We start from the raw sequence: 26,832 nt of genomic DNA, 5'->3' as shown, positions 1-26,832 counted from the left end.
GTGTTCGAGGTAAGGCCCATGCTTGCGAACGCAGCACACACCTGCCGCTCGTAAAAATTGTTAAGCGCCGGTGAAACTAGAGAAGTGAATAGCAACCACGCGGACCAAATTGAGTTTCTTCCACCCGGTATCCAAAATTTAGCCAGGGTTTTCTTTCGGGCAAAATAACTTGTATTAGCGTAGATGCACGACATGAAAACGAAACGAATTAGTTGTAACGGAATTTAGCTGTGGGCACAATACGCAGGTCGAAAGCTCCAAAGCTGGAACGTGTGCTGTTTACCGTTGCTCCTAAATTCCTTGCAAGTAAATAAACTGACAACTCAACGCATTGAAAGAACTGACTGCATCTCCTGCTTTAGCCCCTAAGTTAAAGCATGACATGAAAACGATATGTCGCCTCGCGACAGAAGATGCGTCATGACAAATTTCAGACCTTCCGATGTAATTATCAATCCTGCTACTGTGCCTGCAGAGAAAAGTACACTAGCGAGAATATTACTGCTGCTTATAAGATTACTAACAGTAATGCTCGGTCAGAAAACTATAAACTAACAAAACCAAATTATGCTTAAGTGTACGTCACTATAATTTATGAAAGCGCCTGCCTAAACAAATAACACTGCTCGAGTCGTAACGCCAGCAAGTTCTTTAAGGTAAATAAAAGGAAAGCAATGCTGTACTCGTCGGGAAAAAAAAATCATCCCGAGTGAAGTGTTTCGAACAAACCGGTACAGTATCAGTCACCTTTTCCCAATGCGGAAGTTTTATCCAAGTTTCCGACGCGTGTCTGCTTCTTTCGGGAAAAAATGAAGTGATACATTGCTGCCTTTCCACAGCAATGACACCCATATTTGTAGGCAACAAAAGTCTTCTGACATCGGTCAATTTTTGATTTTCGGGTTTCTACGCCCTGAAATTCGGTCCCGAAATGTGTTTGTGCTCTTGTCCATACTTCCCTCTAGTACACAGAGCCGTTTAGTGTTACCCGCGACATCAGAGCGCTTTGCCTCAGATATTAAGGACGTATCTCTTGAAGCTAGTACAAGCACGTGATTTCTGCTAAGTGGATGTTCAATAGTGCTCGGCTTCAATTACGCATATGGCAAACTTGCCTTAACATGAATTACAAACTTAATTAGTAAGGCTTCTTTCATTTGCTGTCTTCATATTTCAATTTGACCTTGCAGTAGCGTTCGCTTTTTCAAATAGTCCAGCTCATATGACAAAATCCCACAATATATACCACAGGATATCTTGAATAACTGTCTGCAGCGAAAAACACCATTTTGTATTACAAAAAGAAAATTTCAAAATGCTGACTCCAGAGCATTCAACCAACTTAGGCACCCAGGTAAGGCCGAATTGCAGTTGGAGGTGAAAATAGACCAGCTAGACAGCACCCTGTGGAAGATTCACGGCCGATGTCGTTATTTTTTTCATGGAGCGCCCTCGAGCAGCACGAATGCTTTGCGTTGTTTCATACGGACAAGAATTTGACGATATCTCCCGTCAAATTATCGTTTCTAAGGACTGTCCAACGCGCCAAAAAGTTGACGCTCGTAAACGCTAAAAATGCAGTGATCAAGTTACATACTGGTTAGCGTTCGTCGTAGAATATTGCCGGAGTGAATAATGACCGGCAGTGTTTCGGAAAACCTGCATTCAAATTTAACGATTTCTTAGACTAGAAATGTGTTGCAGTTAGGGAGCAAGGAAATAGTTCAGAAAGTCAGGCACTGGAAGTCACGTAGTTCGTAGAACAGATAACTGGTGCTGTAATAATGAAATGGGGCACCAAATAGAAGGAACTGCATAGTAGGGGGCGATAGAGCAAGACTAGAATAGTGACAGGGCCATTGGTTGGGCTACGTTGGCGTAGGGCGTGGCCAAATGAAGATTTCTGGGGTCGCGCCTACGTCACGCACTGAACTTGAGAGGCGGATGGTGATTGTGACCATAATCGTATAGGCCAGCGCTTTCAATGTGACGCATGACACGTGTTGTAAACACAACCTTTACTTAGTGACACGTCTGTACAGACTTTATCACTGGCGGAAGTTCGCGTACATCTCGAAGGACTCGAGGTAGGCCATAGCAACGTCGTAGCAGAACTTGTACTGGTCCTGAAAAAAAAAAAGAAGACATGCGAGTGAGCTCTTGGCTCGCTTTTGCAAGGACAGATTCTGATTACTTGATCTGTGCTCGCTACTTGTAACCGATAGTGACTATACGTCCTGCAAGGAGCCTGAAAATGAGAGAGTAGCCGTAATCGTCAAGTTGTTTATAAGCAACAATTGCTCGACAGAAAGGGCGCTGACCATTTTACATTTATTGACACCTAAAATTTCCCTTGTGCGGGGTTTTGCGTGAGGAGTGGATTGTTACATTTGTGCGAGGTGATCATAACAAATGTTCTAAACTACCGGAATCTTTTAGGAAGGAGAGTGTACGAACAAGCGTTTTCATCTTTTGTGTTGATGAGGTGCTTTATGCCTATCCTCCTTTTTAGTTTCTTGTTTCCATGCCACTATCTCTTCCGCTGAGGAAGTGTTTGCAATAATAATAGTCCTCAGGGACGTTTGTTTATTTGCTTGTACATGCGTGTGTGGCTGTCTTGGCCGTTATGGTTATACTTCAAACACACGATATGTGCGTAGAGAATACCATCAACATAAAAGAGAACATCTAATTTAACAAGAAAAAGCAGTCACAAATGACCTGGTCACAAATGACCTTTCGTCTTGATCGATCGATTGATCGATCGATCGATCGATCGACCGATTGATCGATCGATCGATCGACCGATTGATCGAACATTTCCCGCAAATTTATAGTCCTGACGATATGTGACAGCGACGAGAGGCCGGTTTTGGAGCTTTCGACCTCGTGCTAGACAGCTGAATGTCATAGCCACCAAGGCCCAGGGTTTGGTTCATGTGAAATATTTCTCAGGCAACGCCGCAATGGACGCGACGAACGTCTTACGCTGTCCAGGATGAACTGCGGCCGGTTTTCTCGAACAATCCTCGTCGCGTAGAACACGTCTACTTCCTGCTCGTCCTTCAGCTTCTCCAAGACGAGCAAGCTGCAGCAGAACAGTCCGCTGGCGAAGCAGCCGTTCCTGTGGAACGAGAGCATGGCGCTAGTTTCACGATGCGTTAACCTTGACTTCAAACCATAAGCCCTAGTTGATCTAGCAAAGACACTTGTAAAATTAAGCGGGGAGCAGTAAATCGAAGACGTGTGTGACGGAAGAGCTGCGAGTTTGACTGGGTGACTTAGTATAAGCAGCCGTACGGATGCTATGTAAGCGGAGTAAATTTACGGCATTTCATCGACGGCTGATTCAGGATATTAGATACACGTAATTTGACACAAATCATCATTCTTTGCTAACCGAACTGTTCGCGACATCAAACTGTGTGAGATGATATTCAATAAGATTATTACCGACACTTCACTGATAAAACTATAGTTAACTACTTCAGTCGACATGTTATTGCAGAAATGAAGACCGCGTGTACTCTATGTTTAACGCTTGCTATAGTAATTGTGCGATGTAGCACTTCTTTTGCAAAATAACTGCTCGAGATCTTTAGGGAAATGCACTTTTGTTCCACTTAATGTTACTTCATCGTAAAACAAATGCAAAGCAAGAAGCGATATTTTTTTTAACAGCAGTGCATTTCATCTCAGTTCGTCGACGTGTTCATTGCTAGGCACAAAGGTTATAGCGAAATGTTTCCTGCAGTGTGTATACCTTCACTTCGGTATTACCGATTACCCTGGCCGTCACTATTTAAAAAGATTTCGCCAGGTAAAACTATTATCTCGCAAGTTCTGACACCTGCTCATGCTGTGACGCTTGTTCAGAAAATTTTTGCCTTAGGTTCCCCATTATACTCCTGTAGAGCCGTCGGGAAAAAAAACGCGGGGTCTAATGGCACCTATTGTACAGCCTGTCTCAAAAAAAAAGCAATAATCTCAACGACCGTTCCCAATAACAGCCGACATAACTTCATTCTTTTGCGGTGAGCTGTATGCGTGGTACTCTCTTTTGGAATTACGCTTGTTCGTCATAACTGATGATAGGAAATTGTGAACTCGTGGTGTTTTATCTGGTCAGCGGTACTATTTCTTCTCTTTAAGGCCCACGTTCTCTTTCATCCGCCAATTTTTTATGTTTCCCTAACGAAACTCATTTGTTTTATCACATGATTACCTTGGCTTAAAATTTCGTTCGTTGTATGCGTGTAATGCTCCCTCGGAGCGCATGGCTTAAGGTCCTCTTCTTGCGCCACCGGTGTCCACTGGAGGCACGGAGTTGATGCATTTTTGTATCACATAAAAGCGAGAGCTTTTGCAATGCGTTTTCACTGCGCTTTACCCGCTTTCCACTGACCACACAGCACTTACCCAGCGCTCACCGGGGGCGCTGCAAAAGCACCGGCCGCCATGTTGTCCGAGTATCGCGTTTCAATTGCCGAGAACTGTACATGCCCAAAGTTAATTTGACAACAGACATATCCTTCTCCTTGAGTCTTGTTTCACATAATATGCTTACACTCGTAATGGTTACAGTTTGATCCTGCAGGCTGCAGTTGTAGTCAAGAGAACGGCCCTTGACGTCTGTTATATCAGGCAACCCTTCCTTTAAACCCAGCTCAGCGCGTAGCGAGGCATGCTTAGCTTCCTTAATTCCCCGTACCTGTATACCTAGAATGTTCACCTGCTTGGACTCCCGCCTCTTTTCGGAAAAAAAAAAGATTTTGGGCGCGCGGAGAAGAGTTGACCATGCCCAACGCACCATAAGGTCACTCTTGAACTGTCTATGCGAGATCGGCTCAGATGGTCGTCTCTAGGACCTGTGATACGTGAAGACAGTGCGAAATGTGTTTGCGCGATAACGTTACTTTTGTAGACAAGATTACTCCTGCGTGTACTGTGTGTAACACGCGCATCCACGTATTGGAAAGTATGCATATAGTAGTTCAGTATAGCATATCATAATTACCTTCCCAGTATCTCCCACTTCCCCTCATCCAAGTGAGGATTAGCAGGCTCGCGAGGCCGACCTCTCCTCTTTGCGCTTCATTAAACACTACTCCTCCTACTCATGTAAACTTCATCTGTCATCAGTACTAAGCCGGATTGGAACCATGCAAAATCATTATTTTGTGTGTGCGTGTTTTATTCCATGCACATCCCTACATTGGAACCACCTTCCTGCAAAAAATTGTTTCAATCTCTGACAATAGACCTTTTCCAGAAGGGTTAGCTAATATCTAGAAGCTCTTTTATTGCGCAATACTGAGACTCAAGAAAGCATGTTTAGATTTATCATGTTTGGTTTCACCACTTTACTCTGCAATGCTATGTAACAATAAATAAATAAATAAATAAATAAATGCAATGTCATGGTTGGGCCCCAGAAGGAACAATATGACACGCTCCCTTACCTGCACTGTACAATGATAAGCTTGTCGTCTGACTGCTGCTGCCAACGTTCCACGTGGTCCACCAAGTCGACCATTTGTTCCGCGCTATTCCACGTGTTGCGGTGAAAGTGCCTCACGGTGACCGGTCCAGACGACCCTGGACCCTGAAGAGTAATCGTTGACGTAAATAATGATGTGGCTGTGTAAAATCCTTCCGCAAGTACATCAAGCGCCAGTGCGTTCTCCCTAATGACTTAACCGTCCTCGAGACGATGAATTCCGAACTGGCGCATAGATAAATGAGGAGCGACAGCTAATCTGCGATATACTTCTTCTGCTCCCTAGCCCAGTTCAATTTCACATACAGCGGGTCTCGGACTTGCATGGCAGCCGCTGCGGCTGCATGGTGCCCCGCGAGCCCTTGCTACGTGTCCAGCTCTTGTGAAATCTGAAGGCTGCACTTCGCGCAGCTCTCACGCACCGTGTAGCCTTGACAGGCGTGATCAGGCAAGCCTACATCATATGAGGCTAAACGAAGCCATTACAATATGATTCCCGTTTGAAATTAAATGGATGTGATCTCCACTGTACCTTGCGTGCAACGTACGGGTCGACGTAGTTCACTAAATCTGCTGTTGCAACCAATTCATATTGGAAAGAACAGGGGCCACGTAACGTAATACTAGCCCATCCCGATCTCTTGAAGTCAAATTTAAGTAACCGCCGATGCAATAAGCATTGGGAGATGGCTCGCCGGGCTCTCGTAAGAGTCGAATAAAACGTTCTACTTGTGTACAGGAAGTCACCTTTGTTTGCTGTCAAAGCAAATAACATTGCTTGCCTTTTCTTATCGAATTGATTTACAGGAAGTGAAGAGTGCGCAGAAGTTCCGGTGGGTTTGCTGTGACATTCCGGTGAGATCGAGCCAGCGCAGTAAATGTGGAAGACCGGGTAAGGTGAGTGGCGAAGGGGTCTTTGATTGGCCCGCTTCTCCTTTCTTAGCATGCGATTACTGATCTGAAATCACGGCGGAATGCAATGAAAAGCTAAAAATGCCGCTATAATGGGTTTTCAGGGAGGAATACTTGGCAAAGCGACGTTGTATACGTGCCGAAGGGGCTCCGCAACGTAATACCACCACACAAAAATTGTAATTATTGGCAAAGAAAAAAAAATTATCTCCGGCAGCTCCGAGTGGCTAATGCCAGAATGATCGGCGGGCAGACATCTTGTGTTTCCCTTCGGTTTGGGGCAGTCTGCGGCTATTCCTAAAGAAATTCAATTTTGTTCGGCATACTAATGCATCTTTAGCGCGTACATGTCACTTCGGAGTGGCGAACTTTCGCGGTTTTCTTCCGTGCTGTGAAAGAAAGGCAAAGTGGGTGTGGCCCGTAAGATTTCGAACAATAGCGGAGGACTAATGGCGAAAAAGGCGTAGCATCGGAGAGATGTTTTTTTTTTCTTTCGTACAGCCTAATTATGCATAACCAGTGTGCACACTTCATTTCACATAGGAAACTTTCGCAGTTTTCGTGGCATCGTGTGACAGACACGTGAAGTGGGTGCGACCCAAGAAAATATTCCCCGATCGTGAGGAGCTAATATAAGAACAAATGGGAATACCTTTGCCTTATAGCCGGAATAAATTCTAAAGCTTTCATGCCTTTAGCTACGACATGTATTTGGACCATGGGCTAGCGATGCTTGCGAAAGCACATTTGCCCTTTGCGAGAGACACTGGACACCTTAAACACCAGTGCGAAAAAGTACGTGTCAGACATTTTGGAGAGTGTTTATCTTCTGAACGACCACGTCGACAGAATTTGCAAAAGTAGTAGCATCAGCAGCAAGCACACAGCAGCGGAAGCATTGGCTGTAGCGGGACAGCGTGCCTTTCGAAGAATGGAGAAGGCGGAATAGAGATTCAGCGGCAATAGATAGTTTTAGCGGGTCCGGTATACCGGTATACGCAAGGGTGTTTGCGTAATACCGGGTTTGCGCACGTTGGTAGCGACACCTTCCGACGCATCGTCGAGCCACAATGTCATATGGAGACGTTTTCATGTTCAATGAGTGGTCTTGTCGAAAAATGTATTTAATAAGGCAACATGCCGCTGCGCTTGGTAACTGCGCTTGGTAACTGCACTTGGTAATAATACACTTGGTAACTGCAATAATAGCTCGGCGTTTGTCTGGTCAAGCTCTCTACTACCAGGTGGCGCCACCAATCCGACCGCTGGCGTTAACGCCTCCACGAACGCGGTAATCCGCAAACGATACCGGAATACCGGACACGTTAAAGCTCACCAGTGGCGAGAATAGCTGGACGTGCACAGCGTGAACAGCAGCAGCAAGCAGCGAGAGTGGCGTCTGGATTAGTAGTCGGCACACACTGAACAGAGAAATTGTGAAGGCAAGAAGAGAAGTGGGAGCAGACAGATGCTGTCTCACCATGTAGCTTTGCCTTCATGGCTAAGGAGCCATTTATTTCCTGAAATTTCCGACACCACATTTTGGCAGCGCGGACACAAGAAGCACGACACATATTCAAAGTGAAGCAAGCGAAGCAAGGAAACGTGTTTGTCATGCTCTAGTGCCTTTCAGTCGCGCGAATGGAACACTCGATACTGTTCTAAAAATGTTCTCGTGAGTGTTCCCCCTCGATTTTGGCGCCATTACCTTCGCAATGTTAGTGTGAGCCATCGCCTTATAACCATTAGAAAAAAACCCTGACAACAAGATTTGTGCGGGATGTGGAACATCAAACCCAGATAAAGACCACAGGTGCCAACCTAAATGTCAGTTATGCGGCGAGGACCATCCGACCGCAGACAAGACGTGCAAAGCCAAATTCAAAAAACCCTTCATCGTTAAACAGAGACAATGGCACAGACTGCAACGAGAGCGACAAGAAGAACATGAAGACGCTATCTCAACAGAAGACAGAGCAGAGTCTCGCGGAACGCCTGGCCTCCTAAACGCCAGGGAACGACGCTCCAGATCGAGAACAAGGTCTCCATCCACCACCAGATCATTATCCCGGTCCGGCTCCAGGCAACCGGGGACACGATCCCGATCCAGGTCCAGAACTAGGCCATCCTCTTCAGCAAACCAGACTAACACGGTGAGCTGGGCAGACGTGGTCGATGGCGTGCGCCCGGGGGCTGGTGGGGAGACTGCCATTAATAACGAGATCAAGCAACTAAAACACGAGAACGTGCAGTTGAGGATTTTGCTAGCACGTATGAGCGATGAAATCAAAATTCTGAAGGAAGGAAAAAGCCAAATAAATCAGGTAACTCCCACTCCACACGCGAGCACGAAAGAGCCATCTGAAATCCCGGACAATAAGATGGACGGAGGGGATGACCCCCCTCCACTCAAACGCAAGGCCCAAGCCATCAGTGATAAACAAGATATCGCAGTGGTAGATAAAGCATTAGCCGATATTCAAAAGACCCTAGCAGAAATACAAAAGTCAAATGAAAAACGGGACGAATTGATGAATCAAATGGCTAAGGCAATAGCAGCAATTATGAGTAGATTAGACATCCTAGAGGCAAACCAGTCACCAGGTAACGGACTCCCCTCCGTTGCCTCCGAACCATCACAATCATTACCCACTTCACAACCACATAATTATATAAGATCAGCTTCTCTGCAACCTCCCGTCTCCCTCCCATGGTCGCACCCGAAATGAAGCGCGCTAAAAAAGGGTTCAGGATATGGCAGTGGAATTGTAGAAGTTACGAAAACAAAAAGTCAGTTTTGCAGCAGTATTTAAAAGACAAGGATACACCAGACGTCATAATTCTGCAGGAAACACACGGGATTGCAAAGCTAGCAGGATACAGATCTTTTGGCTATGCCGAAGGGGACACCAGGGCATTAACTACGCTGGTAAAAAGAAACATAACTTGCGTGCAGCACAACACAGGCATAACGCACATTGACAATATTCTATTGGAACTCATCCCACAAAAAAAGACAGGACGTAGCTTATTTATGCTCAACATTTATAGCAACCCCATGCTACATAAACACAAATTCAAGAACCTATTCCAGAAAACACTCAGACTTGCTGGAGAAAATCCGGTAGTTATAGGAGGAGACTTTAATGCCCCGCACAAAGGAAGTAACTTATGGAACGACTCGCAAGAATTAGGCCTCACGCTCGTCACAGACCCCGCCACTCCGACCAGAGTAGGCACGGCGCTAAACAGGGACACAACCCCAGACCTAACCTTTACCAAGAATATTGAAAAGGCGACGTGGCACAACACACTGGAAGATTTGGGTAGTGACCACCGCATATTGGAGTTACACGTCAGAGAAGGGCCGAATAGACCCAAGGAACGACAGATAAAATTAGTAGACTGGGAACTATTTCGTAGAACGCGAGAGACGAAACAGCAACGATCAATCGCAGACATAGAACAATGGACTAAGGAGCTCAGTGATGACGTCAAAGCTGCCACAAAAATAGCACCACCTGAATCTAACTTGGATAAATGCGACAGCAGACTTCTCCACATGTGGGAAGCTAAGCACTCGCTTCAGAATAGACTTAGCGGTCAGAAGCATAACAGAAAGTTAAGAAAGCGCATAGCACTCCTCAACAAAAAAATAGAAGAACATGCTAAGCAATTGACCAAACAACAATGGGACGAGATATGTAATTCCATGGACGGACAATTAAGCACCGGCAAAACCTGGCACCTGCTCAGGTTCCTGCTTGACCATGACAATAACAAGAAAAATCACATGCAAGCCATTAATAAGTTAATACACGCATATGAGGGTACAGAAGAGGAATTTCTCAATGAATTACAGCAGAAATACTTAAACCAGGCACCCCCTTGCATCTATCCTAGCTACAACGGGAATACAAACGCAAAATTAGACGAGGAACTCACGGAGGCAGAAATCCGCGCGGCCGTACAAAAGTTAAACACCAAATCCGCCCCAGGCCCGGACGGTATAACCAACAAGACTCTCAGGAACCTCGATGATGAATCGATAGCCAAACTAACAGAATACATAAACGAGTGTTGGCTAAAGGGAGAAGTGCCAGCTCAATGGAAGAAAGCGATGATAACGCTTATTCCAAAATCTGGTAAGAAGCTTGAGATCGACAACCTCAGACCAATCTCCCTAACATCCTGCGTCGGAAAATTAATGGAACATGTAATTTTAAACAGAGTAGACAACTTCTTAGAGGATAATAACATATACCCAGATACAATGATAGGATTTCGCAAAAATCTTTCGACACAAGATGCTATGCTCCAACTTAAGCATCAGATAATCGATTATAAAACGCGCTCGACAAGGGCCATCTTGGGCCTTGATCTTAAAAAAGCTTTCGATAATGCCAACCACGCAACCATATTGGAAAACATCGAACGAATAGGACTAGGGCAACGGACGTATAACTACATCAAGAGCTTCCTATCAGATAGGAAAGTAGTCATCTCCGTCGGAGGGCTCAAGTCGCCCGAGATCGACATAGGGGGGGCCGGCACGCCGCAAGGCGCTGTTATCTCGCCGATGCTGTTTAATCTCGTCTTGATGGGACTCCCCGAAAAATTAAATCACATAGAGTCCCTGAATCACACAATCTACGCGGACGATATTACTATCTGGACCTGTGATGGCAGCGACGGATCAATAGAACAACGACTCCAGACTGCAATTAACACAGTAGAGGAACACCTCATAGGAACAGGCCTCACATGCTCTGCAGAGAAATCTGAACTTCTATTGTACCGCCCCACACTTAGAGGCAGGCCTCCCAAAGGATACGAAAGAAACAAGGCTCATGAGGAAATCAAGCTACACACCAAGAACGGGCGGCATATCCCAATAGTCAACCAGCTCAAAGTGCTGGGTCTGGTAATCGAGAACAAAGGCACAAATAGGGAAACCGTAAAGAAGTTAGACACAAAGGTAACAAACACCATGAGATTAATCAAACGAATTACTAACAAGCACCAAGGTATGAAGGAAGAAAGTATCATACGGCTGATACAATCATTCGTAATCAGTCAGATCACATACATAGCAGCCTTCCACAATTGGTTTGCAGCTGAAAAGCGTAAAATTAACAACATGATAAAAAAAGCATACAAACTAGCACTAGGTATTCCCATCAGTACGAGCACGGATCTCTTGCTAAGGTTAGGACTCCACAACACACTGGACGAACTCATAGAAGCACAACAAACATCTCAAGCTGAGCGACTAACCAAAACCAAAACGGGACGGCATATACTAAGCAAACTAGGAATGAATTACCACAATTTATACGGGGAAAAGAGGACGATAAAGAGAGAAATTCGTGACAAACTCGTAGTACCAAATATACCCAAGAACATGCATCCAGGTTACAACGACGGCAGACGCAAGAATAGAGCAGAGAAAATTATCCGAAGCTTTGGGTCAGACGACAGAGCAACCTTCGTAGACGCTGCTGAATACCCAGACAGAAATAGCTATGTAGCAGTAATCGTAGATCACACCCAAAAACTCCTTACAAGCGTATCAGTTAATACCAAACATTCCGAGACCGCAGAGGAGGTAGCCATTGCACTAGCATTGGTCTCCACGAATGCTCAGTACATCATTAGTGATTCTCAAGTGGCCATTAGAAATTATGCAAAAGGTAGAATCTCTCCTGAGGCATGGCACATCATCAGAGTCAATGAAGCAAAGTTCTCCAATGCAGAGAAGAACGGCAGGCAATTGCTCTGGTTCCCAGCGCATACGACGTTAGACATTCCCGCAATCAACCTCAACGAGGTAGCACACCGCGAAGCTCGAGGTCTCACTCGCCGAGCTGAGCAAAGAGTGACTTCCATCGGTCAGGAGAACGCGGAGGAGGAAATCTGGAGAGAAAAAGATATATTAACAAGATTTAGCGATATTACCAAATTCTATCAAAATCGGAGGCGAGTATTACCACCGCCTCACACTAAACTGAACAGAGCTGAGTCCGTTACTTGGAGGCGACTACAAACAGAAACTTATACGAGTCCCGTGCAACTAAAAACTTTCTACCCCGATATATACGAGAGCGATATGTGCAAGCTCTGCAAGTCTGTTAGAGCCACCCTTCAACACATGTTGTGGGGTTGTGAAATATACCAAAATAAAATGGCAGTCTCCCCAGAAAATCTACGGGCGCGGTGGTCGGCCGTGCTGCTCAGCTCGGAACTCCAAGACCAACTTTGGGCCGTCCAGCGAGCCAAGGAAGCCGCACGGGAGCAGCAGCTCCCAGTGGCCATCTAGGCGGCCCCAGGCCCGGGCCTCCCAATCGCCGGATTCCAAATAAAGTTATCACATCACATCTCTCTGTTCAGCCCACTTACAAGGTACTATTATTCGTTTCCGCGTTGATATAGTGTAAATTGACTATACCGTATGTCCCAACTAATATTAGCCAAGTTTTTCAAAGAAAGAAAAATGTAAATCCCGGTGGAAGACACAATTACAAGACCTACGTAGTTCGGTTGTCAGACCTCTGACGACCGAACTCCTTAGGTCATGTAAATGTATCTTGCACCAGGTTTATATATATATATATATTTTTTTTGCTAGCGTTAACTGGTGCACTCTATACTGACCGTCTGATTTTCAATTCATGGGCGCTGGTACATTTGGTAGTTACACGAAAGGTTTCTTAATATTGTTCTTAGTGACGTAAAAATAACATGGCCGTGAATACATCCTGCAATTATTATCGTGCACATGAATTCACTATAACGTTGTACGTTTGGCTGGCAGCGTTAAAAAGGCCAATATGACGGTATTCTAACGCTTCCGTAAAATAGTATGCACCACTTTAAACTTCATGCATGTTTTTTTTCTTCTTCGTAACGTAATTGGCCATCGTTGTACCATATTGCGATTCATCTCATTCCCATTTCAGTCATGACGCATCACGAATCATCTGATTGGTACCTTGTGCTTTGGTGTAACTTTGAAGGCTCGCACGGTCATGTCGTTCGCATTTCGGGTTTCTGTGCACTCCACCCTGTGATCGCCGTACCGGGCCGAGCCGCTTGTTGGCCAAAATTGCACCTGCAGCGCACAGAAACAAATAAAGTAAGGGGTTGCGTTTGTACGGAACCACAGCCGAACTTAGCAAGTCCTGGAGGTTGTCCCACTATGAGTAAATACACTTGCTTAGGTGAACTATAGTGAAAACGACCCGCAGATGCTTTTCTCCTAGCGGCATTGACCTGCAGGCGATGTAAACACACTGCATCATCTGTGCCGAAGTTCTCCAGAGACAGGGAAAAAGTTAACAAACTGAATATTTTGACAGAAAATGGAATCCTCTTTTCAAATTTTGTTTCATCCTTTCTTGGTCTTTTTATTCCTCTATTTCTAGAATTTTCTAGAAGCCGTCACTTTGACTACGGCGTCAGCGCGAGCAGCGACAGGAATACCTTCTATGTTTGGCCACATGCGACGGGAATTAGACTAGCATAGGGCTTTTCTTGTTATTCTATGCATTTAAATTTAGACCATCAGATAATTTCATCTATGCCTTTCGCAGCGTTATTATCTGTTGGCTTCATGTGTTCATGCTCGGCCAAAGCCGCTACTCTTGTGACACTCATAGAGTGTCCGATACGAACACCGAGGCATATTGCGCCACAGAGAAGCAAACCGCGGTTTTCAGTCGCGGTATTGTAGCTGGTTTTGCGCAATTATGCATTGTTTTGCCACCAGCAGCATTAGCTTCATGGTGAAGTGTTCGTCATCAATGTCACGGTCCCAGCTCCGATCTGAAGACGACGCGAGTTCTTTTCAGCGTGTGACATATATTTTGCGCGTGGCCACAATTCTCGAATAAAAAAAAAGGAACCAGGAGCATAAAACGAGGCTTAAATTTCTATGGGCTGTAAACGCTTCAAGGTTGGCCGTACGCTAGATCGTACCCACCTGCTGCTGCTCCTGCTACATGATTTATGTATATGTTCATTCCTCCAGCTTCCAGCATGTCATACGACCTCAATAGCAGCACCTAAACACGCACGTTCATCTTCTCAATATTGTCAGCATCATTTTCTTCCTCTCACACGTACGCTCGCTGTTCCTCTTTCTTCTTCTTTTTTTTTATGTTTCCGTAATGTGAGAGTAGTTAACTACCCGCTACCCTGTAGAGCAGCGAGAGCTGGGACTTCACCAGCTGTGTTTACGTCGCACATGTGGGTCTGGTAGCGGACGCAGTAGAAACAGTAAGCACGCACGTAGCTCGTCATGCGCTGTGGAAGTTAAACAGGAATCAACTTTCTCGCAGTGGCCGGCAGTGAAACTATCCTAATATTATATTTAAAGGATATCCTCGAACCACACGAGGTCATCTTGCATTTTCGTTATAAGCGCGGTGCATTTTCGCCGCAAGGTCGCTTAGCAGCTGCGGCGCCCCAATAAAAGCTCGCGCGCCCTTTCTGTGTAAAGTGCACAAACACCCACCACATCAGCGTCATCGCTAAACACGTCCAGGGTGACGATAGTCCTTGTCCCAGACTCGACGACCAATTTCCAGAAGTCGTCGACATCCCTGCTGGACGGCGTCTGCGTCACCAGGAACTTGTCTTTCTTGTGAAAACCCTGTTTTCGAGGGAGCGCAGGGCGATGCACGTTGAAATACTGCTCGCGCACATAGGAATATCTGGTTCAACTTAACCGATCTACTGTTGTGAAAAGCGTACATGCGCTTTACGACTTTAAAAACGTCAAAGCAACATGCAAGCAGTGATTACAATGACCATAACGTTAGTTGTAACACTAGTTCATATATCTATTCCAACGTATTTGGCGTATTCATAGTATTTAGTGAAGTGGCATCAAGGGTTTTGCTTACGTTCACGTAGACAGCGTTTACAAATGTCCCGTCCCTCAAAAGCGGTCGACACCGGTCCGCTGCAAAGAAAGGACATATACTTATGTTGAAAATCGCATAAACAAGGGCTGTTGTGGAACATTTGGCAAGAGGGAATGCAAAGAAATGCTATCTGCAGAAAGTTTGGACTGTTTTACCCAGGCCGCATGATCATCTGTGACTTCCGTTATAGTGACAAGCGGATTATTATTATTATTATTATTATTATTATTATTATTATTATTATTATTATTATTATTATTATCGGGGTCTGAAAGAATTTGTACAGCGCCTGAAGTGCTGCATTCTCCGATCTTCATCATTGCGGAGAACGTCTACCGATGACATTGCACTGCAACGACGATTATGCCACAGAGTCATGACGGTCATTGAGAGGCAAAACAGACTACCGTTCAAAAACGCAACGTTTTTTTCTTCCCTAAATTTATAACCTCACGCATGAAAACTGCAGTTTTATCGTACGATGGGACCTAATGAAATACTGCATTCCTCGTGCCTAACATTTAGGCGTCTTAGTATCGACCCTTACGATAGAGTGTACCATAGTTTCGCCGCTTCCAATGCATGATTATGCGTTTCCTTTACGCAAAGGAAGCGAGAGTTCAGGACATTGGTGACTTTTTTTTTTTATTGAAAAAAAGAAACAGGTTCAGAGGTTGTCGCGGCTCACTGCGACGGCTGCTCCTTTTCACTAACTTCCTCATATAGGATCAAAAATAAATAAAACAAATTATTACCTTTGGTAATATTCAACTAAAACAAATTTTTTGTATCGAGGGTAAGGGTTGCAGTCCCCTCCGCCTTCCCCTCCCCCCCCCCCCCCCTCCAAAAAAAAAAGTTTCAGCTGAAACAAATTTTGCTTATGTCATAGGTATACCTAAGTTTGTTTCAGAAACAGGAATGACACGCTCACAAATACGCACGAAGGAGTGAGGCTTTCATTCTTCGAAGTAGTGAGAACATGAACGCGAAATAAGTATACCAAGTTCTAAAAGAAGAAAGTGCCGACATATAGTTGAAATAAAAAACTATTCATGCACATTCTGAAACATCATTGAATACAACAGTGTACGTTCCCGCAATCTACTAATTTGTTTTGCGGTTGCGCATTATATCTCACTTCGGTGCATCACTTATGTGCGCTTGTAGAGGGAACACTTGTGTTGTAGTATTGTCGAGAGGTTTAGAAAAATACGAAGAGGTGCTTTTCTCACCTTAGAGTTTCCAATGCAAGGTATAGATTAATGGAATGCTGAGCCCCTCTACGGCCTCTCTTCCCACTCAGCCCGAGCTCTCTTCACCTTTGAAGCGCATTTTCTCTCTCTCTCTCTCTCTCTTTCTTACTGTATTCTTTAGACATCGCTCGAAAATAACTTGCAAGGCTAACATGATGATGATCGGTAATGTCACACCTTTGGGGCTTTTACACGGTCTGGCACTATATTCGAGTCAATCTGCGGCCATGTTTGTTGTGAACACACTTTTACAAAATATTGTTGTTAAAACCGAACAAGTAAAGCAACCGTCGGTAGCGTATATGCAAGCAAAACTGCACTAATAAATTGAATGCGGGTTCAGTTTAACCCAAACTAGACGATAAGTCATTACGAGTATATTTGTTTTCGCTGGGTGCTTTCATACGCGTTGCCAAAAAGCCAACTTCGTCGTTCTCATCGTTATATTGTTCTTATCAACGCCTACACGATAGAAATAAAGTAACATAACTGCAAAATATTCGGGAACGGCAAACGAGGTACAAAATAACTGGCCTATTTCCGCCAAGAAAATCGCTGTCGGCGATGCGAGGCCAGATAAAGCCCTTTAAAGTGACAGCTAAGCATTCTCTAGAGTGAATCACTGCACTTGTAGCTGCACAGGTTACAATATCTGGATATCAAAATTGGTTTGCCTCATGGACATATAGATATGTTAATTTAATCATGGTTAACAAATTTTACTCCTAGAAAGCATAAAGGAATCAGCTCACCTGCAAGGACTGAAGTGTCCCGACTTTTCCTTAGGTTTACGGGGTCGTTTGCTGTTGTGAAATCTGCAGGCGTAAACCATGGTTTCAGAGACTTGAGTTCCTACAACAAGCAGGTAAAAAGGACAACACGGTCTCTTTCGCAGTCTCCGCTATGCTCAAATACTGCGGCTTTTATAGCATTTCAGTCTATATATAAAGCAATATCTAGTAGGTTAGTCGAATCACTGACCCAATTGCCTCAAATTTTTTGCACGAGAACTTACGAGGGCCTGGAAAAATAAATTGCCGGACGGTCCCAAGGTGCGCTTGTTGGTTCATACATATACGGGAACACTTTGGGACAGCGCTAGAAGGTGGGACAAGATTAGACAGTACGAGCGCCTAATATAACCCATTTCTAATTTTTTGAAGCTGTTCTCAAACTTTCTCGGGGAAAAATGACTCATTATAGCTGAACCGTATTTCACGATCAACAACAAACATACGTGAACCACGGAGCCACTTAGGCGTACTTGAATCCGTCGAGCTGTACACAAGATCGGATACTGGACTTCAGAGTGCATCAGTCAGGTCCCAGGTTTCAGCTTCAACCAGAGGCTTTCCGAGAACACCCGTATGGTTTTCCGGCATTACCTTCACCCACAGCACACATTTAATTTCCATAAGACGTGGCAAAGATGCGACAGCCGCTTCGTTAGGTAATCTCACCAGCGCCAGGCAGTGCCAAGAGTTTATACATGCATACACTCTGAGTTGTCACTGCCTGTGAGGGTACATAGGATCTGGTCTGGCTGGATTTAAAATTTCCTCCGATACCATAAGGACATAATCTTGCTGCGCGCTGCAATTTCAGAGGGGAGATATACCATCAGCTACTGAAATTTCTTGGACTGACTTGGTCAGCGAGTGGTGACGTTTATAAGGCGCTTGCTAATAGCCACTAATGGAATTTTGTAGTAAGATTGTACTTGGTGGAATGGAGGCATCCTACCTTTGCCTCCCCGCTTTGCTTATCTCCTTTAACAGTGTAAGGGATAAGGGACATAGATCCACACGCCGCATGCATGCACTGAGGCATATACCTATCCAATGTATGTTAACATTTGACGCTGGGGTGGAACAATTGCCGCCCCGCTTTTGCAAGGCTGGATCTGCCTGCAGCCAACACCGCCCGTTTCATCCTCCCCCTTGCACTTCTGAAGAGCTGTCAACGTTGAAGGCAGACAGAGCGCCATCGGGGAGATAGGAAACCACCTCGGCTGTGCTGAGTTTGGGTACATGCCTAGGTAGCAACTGCGTGACACGACTTTATTACCCTGATGCTATAGTCAAACCAAAGGCCATCTACAGGCACAGCGACAGCGTTACGTAAGCGCGCTTGTACGTATCACATCAAAGCGCGCGTGCATGCTTCACGCGTATCAAAGAAGTCCGTCGGAACAACCATCCTAATTCCGCTCGATTCCCCACCTCGAACTCCTTAGCGGAGTTGTTCTTTCCCGTCGACTCGTCCACTACTAGTAGCTCCCGGTAACGGTCGGATATCTTGCTGCAGGGAACGCTGTGGTCCCGGATGCACACGCTCTCCATCAACGCTCGATGGACGAAGTTGTACTGCTCCTGGAATCACGAGAAGCGATGCACTGTCTTATTGGCTAATCAGAAAAACAAAGCACTCTCGCACAAACGACGCTACTTGAGTTTATTGTATTGATGTATAGGCGACACACTAGCCATGGAAGTGTCTTTTTCAGCCTCGTAACACTGATAACATCAGAAATTGCAGGAAATAAATTTTTGTGTTGGTAATAAGGTGACTTTCCTCACTTCGATATGGAACGACGACGGCGACAGCAGTGCAATATATTTCAGCTATCTTTTCCCTAAGATCTATAGGTACAGAAACCTAATTGAAGTAAGCATTCCCTGTCATTTTTTGTCGCTTGTTAATGAGCAGTTTTGTTCTTTTCTTATTAAATCAGTGGCTGCAATATTCTGCGTTATAGCTTTTTTCAGCAATGACTCTGTCTATTTATTAGAAGTAAATGCATTCTGGACAAAATTTTCCCGCCCAAACTGAGCAGCAGTAATGGCAGCATAAATTGCGAGAAAAAAGCCGATGTTAGCGTAAATTCCCTTTAAATAATTACGCTCTAGTTATTCAGCCCAGATATTCCAACGGCACAATTGAAGCTTGTCAGAGGTCAAGTCCAATTCAATAAGTAGGGATTCTGCAACTACATAGCGTCAGCTTCGGCATGACCACTCCGAAACATGAGGTTAGATGCACCGACATTCTTATAACTTTACAAGCAAAGCCTGCCTTCTCGAAAGTAAGGTTATCAGCAGAATACTTTTTTTGGCAGATACGCCTTGAGCCCAGCTTTACTTGAGTGAGCTTAATCTACTGATTGAAAAGCTTATTTGTGAAACTGTGTTGCCATGAATGTGGTGACGATTCTCGCGCCGTTTTTGCTTTTTTTGTGTGTGTGTTCGTCGCTGCTATGAATCCACGTCACCCGAAAATATTTTATCTCCGTTTTGCTATCACTAATAACGCGACACTATCGTCGATAAACCCACTAATATAGCTACTGACTTTTCCTCTTTTTCAAGTTGCCGACTCTTGAAGAAGAGGAGCGAGCAATAAAGCGCACTCACATTATGTAAACACTAAGTATACTGATTGTCGTCCCAAGACTACTTGTTTAATTCTACCATCCATGCATTTCTCATTCACAGTAATCACAATTCACAGCCACGAACAACCAATTCTATGAGTTACGTCGCATCTTTACATACGACTATTGTGGTCGCTCGTGTGCTATGTGTATCGTGACCTTTCCTATAGTTCTTGCTCTAAACAACTCGCAAACGATTTCTGAGGCAAAGAAAGTAAGCATGTTCAAAAACAGGAGACATCCACCTATGCTGTTATAGGTCGAGTACGCGTACCTTAAGACACCTGCGAATAGGCATTCGAAAGAGCACACGATCTTGCGTTTCATCATAGGTCAGTCAGCGAAAGCGTCGTCTCGATAGAACTTGAAGCCTAAGCGTTATTAAAGCGCTCTCCTAATGCGCAGCGCTACTGCCCGTTTGTTTCGGTGCCAGTCGTCAAAAATTTTATTTTACTGCCAGCCTCTCGTGCACAAAATGTTGGTATATTGAATGAATATTTACGTTCAACTGCGTTTTAATTGATCTCCAATATGATCTCTAGAGAGCAACGTGTTGACGTACACGGCTTAAATTTGCTTCAATTGTTTAAATGCGTATTTAAAAAAAGAAGGTTTTACGGCTGTCAAAGGTTTAAATTGTGACTTCAACAACGACAGGAAGAAATTTTTCCGCGATTCCTGGTCTCTGGCGCAACATATGTCTGGTGCAAATTGTTGTGTATTCTGCCATGGAAACAATGCAGTTGACCTAACTTTATTTGACGACGGTTACCACCATTCGTATATTAGGTCGATTGCGCTCAAAACTTGCAAAAGGCGCGAACGGCTTAAGCGGACATCCTTCAGTTAAATTTTCGGGTAAGTTGAACCAATTTCTCGATCCCGCCGAAATTCGGGCGGTGGCACTTGTCCGCAGCTCAGTTCAATTCCGCGTTTGACGAAGCAGGCCAGGCAAAACGACTGTTCTCAGCAGAGTGCTTTGACTATCCAGTAGATGCGAATTCCTGTTAAACTTTAGCACAAAGAGGACCAAAGAAGGAGACAGGACAAGGCGCTACTCCCACTTGGCATCTTTAATACTTCACAGCTTTACTTATAAAAGCCAATAAATTAAGAGCACGCGTCGTAGTAAGCGCCTTGTCTTGCCTCCTTCTTGTGTCATCCTGTTTGATCCAAGGTCCATTATGAGCCATTAGGCTGTTGATGGAAGTCTTACCAGCGTCTCGACTACGTTCATCCGGTTGTGGCGCATCGCTGCCAGTTGGCCGATAACGTCCACCACGCCCTCGGATTGCGCTTGCTCTATGAGGTTCTCCAGGAGGATGTACGCGCCAGTGCGGCCCACGCCGGCACTGCAAAAAAAAAAAAAAAAGAAACAAACAGGATGGCGGATTTGCTTCTTACTAACGCGAACTTGTGCCCTCATCACTGGATAGTCGCGCTTAAACAAGTACATGAAGAAATATTTTTGTTCTTTCTCAAGTTATCAGGTATTCGCACTGAACGTCTGGTTCTCAGTCAGGACACGTCGCAATATAATGTGAAGCGATGAGGAGGCCGAAATCAGTGAGCATTTTACGGTTAAATAGTTAAAATTTTTCAGTTAAATATGTGTTTTACCCGGATACAACTGACTGCGAATGGTGACTAGTACGTCATTCATCTAGGAAGATGAACGACGTAGTAGTCACCGTTCACAGTCACTTGTATCCGCGTAAAACAGATATTTAACTGCGGCACAGAGGATGCAAGAAAAGAATCAAATGACATGTCACAGGACTGAACCACTAGAAAGCCGAACAGAGTGTGCCGTTAATCGTATGTGTTTTGCCACCTCATGGACCAAATATTACCTGCCTCTCTTAGCAAGAGTACCATATTCGTCCAGCGCTGCGTCATCTCTTTCTTTACCTCACCCTGTGCTTGTGCACTGCTTTGGATTTGCCTCCCACTTTAGTGGTTACTTATCTGACAGTAAAGCTTCCACAGCAGAGGCTACAAGTGCCCGATATTAGTGCTGTTGGCGCCCAGAGTAAAAAAGAAAAGAAATTAACCTCAGCGATTTTCGCCATCTATCCGGTGTTTTAGAGCAGGGAAGCTTTTACTACTTAGCCACTGTTATTTTTGTCTTTATAGAGGGCGCTAGCTCGCCACACACGGCTTTAATGCCCCTTAAGGTGAGACGTCATATCAAGGCACCCCTATAGGACCATAGCGTAGTAAATGATTGCGAACGCAGGCATACAGACCCTGCGCCATATTCTGAACGCACATCGCCATATCACTACCGCCGTCAACCTTTATGCTCGCCTTGCGCACCCCAACGTAGACTTTAATTTTACGGTAATATAGTCCACAAACAACCAATGCCCCTATTTCAACAATTGTAGTCACCAAACTGCGACCAAAGGACATTCCTTATGGTAACGCCGAAGTACACAGTACAGTAGTTCTTCCTAAGAGCGAGACATGGAGGTGTACGTCCACTAGAAACACCGTAACTGTGCTGTTTGGAAAGCGAACGCCTGAACTTTAAGGTCACAGAATTTATCAGCAATCGGCCAACTTAGGCTCTCTTACCCAAAGAAATCCGCAAGAACATGCAGGTTAGTTTCGGTTATCTCGCAACAATCGGCCTATTCAGCATTACAAGGTCCACGGCCAGACTATATGTAGGACCCTTCAACCGCCGAAGCACCGTCTTCGCAGCGACGCGGAAAGCGCGACTGTAACATAAGTCCCTCGCTAACAAAAGTATCTATCTCATGTTCACGCACCTCAGGCGCTCTCTGCAGCAAAATTTCGCGGGCCAAGGCACCCGTTATTAGACTGCGTTACTGATAGTGGCGCAGCAGTTGCCCGCATTCTGCCGATCTAAGAGAATGGATGCGCGTGCGCTTTTACCAACTTCTACGTCCACAACTTGGATCCGCGTCAGTAAGCTTATAGCGGCCATTACGATTCTGTCCAGGCAAGGCGACACCCCCACTTTTGCCCTCACGAAAAGATCTACAACGCATGGCACATAACGCGAGCACACTCGCCCTGTAAAATAATGTACACCCTCATTCACGTTTAACGGCGTAAATTATATTGCACTGCGTAGGAACACCGTTTCCCCACTTTTAACACGAGTATAGTCGGGCCGTTGGGCTCGTTTTCGCGTGCTTGCCTGCAATGTACCACCACTGGCGCCTCGTTGAACGTCCGGTACTGGTTGACCTTCTTCCGGAAGGTCAGCAGTGCGTTGGGGTATAGGGGCACTCCGTGATCGGGCCACGACGTCAGGTGGAAGTGCTTCACCTCGCGGGTGGTGTCGGCGAGCGTGATGTGCAACTGGTGGATGGTGTACTCTGGGAACGTCTCCTCGGTGATAAAGTGTACTTGCACGTCTCCGTAGGTGGCTGTTTTCTCCGGCCAGTACTTTTCACACTTGGTCTGCGACAATATAGGCGACGGTAAAAAAAGGAAGATCAGTTTGCGTGTTAACAGTAGCGTAACTACACGAAGCGATGAAACTAGTTGGAACGCGTAGCTTCTGTCTTAAAACTTGACAACCGCTGCAACGAAGAAAAAAAACTAAATTGCCCTCGTGTGCTTCGCTTGAAATGGGATCTATGCGTGTGAACGTGCTTATACCTGAGCACGTCTCTACACGACGTAGACACCAATGGCAGCCACAGAGCGACGTTGCAGAAGTGTATTTATTTTTTATTTACTACAAAGGGCCACACCAGTCCACACAGCATAACGTGCTTATGTTCGTAAACATATTACCCACTTTAAAAACAAGATAAGTTTACGGGACGTGTATCACATGCTTTCTTTATGTATCACACTCCCTTAACAAAACACAGGGGACATTACTTGTGCTTACTAATTGAATTTAAGAAATGATAAATAATGGAAATAATAGTGGATGAAAGAACAACTTGCCACAGGTGGGGAACGACCCCACGTCTTCGCATTACGCGTGCGATACTCTACCGATTGAGCTACCGCGGCGCCGCTTTCCCGTCTACTTTCTGGGGTATTTATGTGTTACTACTAGAACTAACCCTGGAAGTGTTAGCCAGCGGCACCACTCACAAACCTTGGCTGCGGATGTGGAACATCGGCAACCACCTTCAGTTCAGCCAAAGATCTGAGCCAAGGTTCAGTTCAGTTCTTTTACCACACTCGTCTGCTTTGGATGCCATGTTTTTCACTTGTCTGTAGCTGACATGTTCAACTTTCTGTTGGCGACTTCTTCAATTCTTGCATCTTGTTCTGTAGTCTATCCGGTACCCACCTAGCCAGTTGCACATGCCCACTCTGCAGTATTGGCCAAGAATGTTCACATGCCCAGTGACCCAAACTGCCTATCCGGGCATAAGCACAGTCGCACGTGTCCAGTTGCACGCACCTAATGTTCTAAGTTGTCTATTCCCAAGTTAACTACTCGGGCACATACCCAGTGGTACACGTTGAGTGGCCCAATTCTTGATTTAGGCAGCGCGGGAAGAACGTAGCTGGAGTGGAAGAAAACACAGGCACAGCGCAGAGAAAAATTAATACACGGAAAAGAGCCCAGAGAACTAGTGATGTACAGTCAACCGCAAAAGTTTACGGTACGCAGGATCTGCCAAGAAGCTGAATCCTCGCGAAGCGTGGTCACACAGCCTCGAATCAAATGTTCCAGCATATAATAGCCTACACCTCCTACACAGTGATTCATCAATTACGAAGTGTCATGCCTTCACAGTGCAGGAATTCATATTTGAAGGGGAAACCGTATCCCGTAGATTGTACTTCGGAAAGGTGGATTGCTGGGCCAGTTGGCAACGCATTCTGGACTTGGACAGCACGAAATCAGGTACTTCCCCTCCGTCTACCTTATTTCCCACTGCCTAAGAGTGCATGGTTAACTAGCCGAGCCATCCACCTTTCTGAGTGGCCCAAGTTGGCGTGGTAGACGTTAGATGTCAAAGGACATACCGAAAAGCATAATGCTAATCGCCCTAATATGTCGACAATATTAGGGTTGCTTTTCTCGCAGTGAACTTACTTTTAAACTGCCACATCCACTGAATGACAGCTTCGTGTAATATAAACGCAATATCTAGAGGTGTTCTTGCGTCAGAAAGCGTATATTGATTTTTTTTTTTTTTGGTGACAATGTTTGATGGGCCACGTATTGGTCTAGAATTTCTGCTGTGCAAAAAGTCGCTCAAACCCATACAGCCTTGCCCGCATTGCATGCAGTTGCGCATACGTGACAACATGGCTGTGCGCATGTGTCGTGCGGAATTCTGACATGCTCAATGTTGCTGAAATATTGAAGCATTCCATCTTCGTCATGCCAGTGGCATTTCAAAGGGAAAATATTTCTTGTTCCTTGGAGGGAAGTAGTGCAGGTGTATTAAATCCTGTAAATGCTTACGCATTTCTGTGCCTACCCAACGAGGCAACCCGTCCGTCTGTCACGTAGGATGATCGCTTTCAAGATTGGGCCGCAGCAGCGAGAGCGAATTGACCTTCGTGCTGCCTCTGGCTTCAACGAGAACTGAGCGGCGAGCACACAGCGCACAAGAAGCTATCAGCACTCGACGCGCTATATGCAGCCGCCGCCGGAGTACGTTTGATCACAATTGGTAATGGTTTGACGCGGATTAATAAGGCGCTGAAGAGCGATAACTGCTTATAATGATCGGAACGTAATCAGCGCACCCGGTACGGCCACTTGCAGTGGTTTGCTTGCGTCACCAATTCACCTTGCCCCGCCGTCCGCAGCAGTTCGTGTCGCCGCACCGCTCTCGTTTATACTGGTCGACTCATGTTCCATACCATTGATAATGACACCGTTCGGCATGGAGATGAGCTAGTGGCACAATGCCTACGCGTTCTTGGAGAACTCCCAGAGTTGTTTCCGCGTGAATTTTTTTCTAGTGGGTGGAACATCTCCTGCATTCTTCACTTGTGAATGATTTGAACTGTCAGCCGAACCACGACGCGTTTTTAAGTGCCTACGTCATGAGCATTGTTTCACATAATCAAACAATCCTAAAGGTAGCTTTAATGTGCCACGTAGCCTTGCTTTCGAAACGTAAAAAACATAGGTTGTCAAGCGGACGCCCGTTAGAACATAAAAATGTATGGCCGAGTCTTCATACCTTGCCGTTTTCGACGAGGCCAGTGAGCATGACAACCTTGCACACATTCTCCTGCCACACCATGCGCCAAAAGTCTTCTACGGTGTGCGGCTTTGGGCCTGTAAGGAAAAAGCTTTTAGTGGTTGTGAAATGCTTACCCATATCTCGCTGTCTGGCTTAATAAGTTTCTAAGATGAAGCTGGACTGTGCAACTGCGTTCTTGGCGTTAGTGTGAAATGTTCTTTTTTCCCGAAAGAATATAATCAGCAAAAACTCAAGTATTATTTCTTCGAAGTTTTTGAAATAAATGATATATAATTGATCGATGACATATATATATATATATATATATATATATATATATATATATATATATATATATATATATATATATCACATAGCCAACAGGCGCATAGTAGTGGCAAGAAATATTGCCGTTGGCAACCACAGCTAACTTATTTTTGATTAATCTTCACATTTTATTGCTTTGCGATATTTAAGCCACACTAAATCAGAAAATTATTTATCCAACACCTTCACTCAAATAAATGATACGAACGCGGGCAGAGAAAGCTTTCTGTGCGAGAGGTCGGGATGTACCTTGAGTGGCGATGTACCGCTTCGGCCGGCAATAGCCCTAGAAGAAAGAAGCCCTCAACATGAGATGAATTACCCG

General features: G+C 45.1%; 1 protein-coding gene across 1 annotated transcript; it reads right to left on the bottom strand.

Annotated features, from left to right (window-relative positions):
• Positions 1-2,003: 2,003 nt before the first annotated feature.
• LOC140214277 (receptor-type tyrosine-protein phosphatase U-like) lies at positions 2,004-26,831 on the bottom strand. Its single transcript, XM_072285646.1, has 12 exons — positions 26,757-26,831; positions 26,178-26,275; positions 23,198-23,463; positions 21,242-21,377; positions 18,815-18,964; positions 17,345-17,444; positions 15,319-15,377; positions 14,928-15,065; positions 13,404-13,523; positions 5,463-5,605; positions 2,989-3,124; positions 2,004-2,126 (listed from the first exon to the last, which is right to left on the bottom strand). The coding sequence occupies exons 2-12, from the start codon at positions 26,238-26,240 to the stop codon at positions 2,049-2,051; spliced, it is 1,389 nt and encodes a 462-aa protein (XP_072141747.1). The 5' UTR covers positions 26,241-26,275; positions 26,757-26,831; the 3' UTR covers positions 2,004-2,048.
• Position 26,832: the final 1 nt, after the last annotated feature.

Source organism: Dermacentor andersoni, chromosome 11 (assembly GCF_023375885.2).
Source record: "Dermacentor andersoni chromosome 11, qqDerAnde1_hic_scaffold, whole genome shotgun sequence".
Classification (NCBI taxonomy): Eukaryota; Metazoa; Arthropoda; class Arachnida; order Ixodida; family Ixodidae; genus Dermacentor; species Dermacentor andersoni.
Note: the sequence above shows the minus strand (reverse complement) of the source record. Positions and strands in the feature narration are given on the sequence as shown.

Bases quoted from the DNA above. Each gene is read 5' to 3' on its own strand.
- LOC140214277 (XM_072285646.1), bottom strand. From the start codon at position 26,240: ATGGTGTGGCAGGAGAATGTGTGCAAGGTTGTCATGCTCACTGGCCTC. The intron at 15,378-17,344 runs GTGAGCTGATTC...CTTTCTTTGCAG, and splicing joins GGACACTTCAGTCCTTGCAG to CGGACCGGTGTCGACCGCTT. The intron at 15,066-15,318 runs GTAAGCAAAACC...CCTCGAAAACAG, and splicing joins TAAACGCTGTCTACGTGAAC to GGTTTTCACAAGAAAGACAA.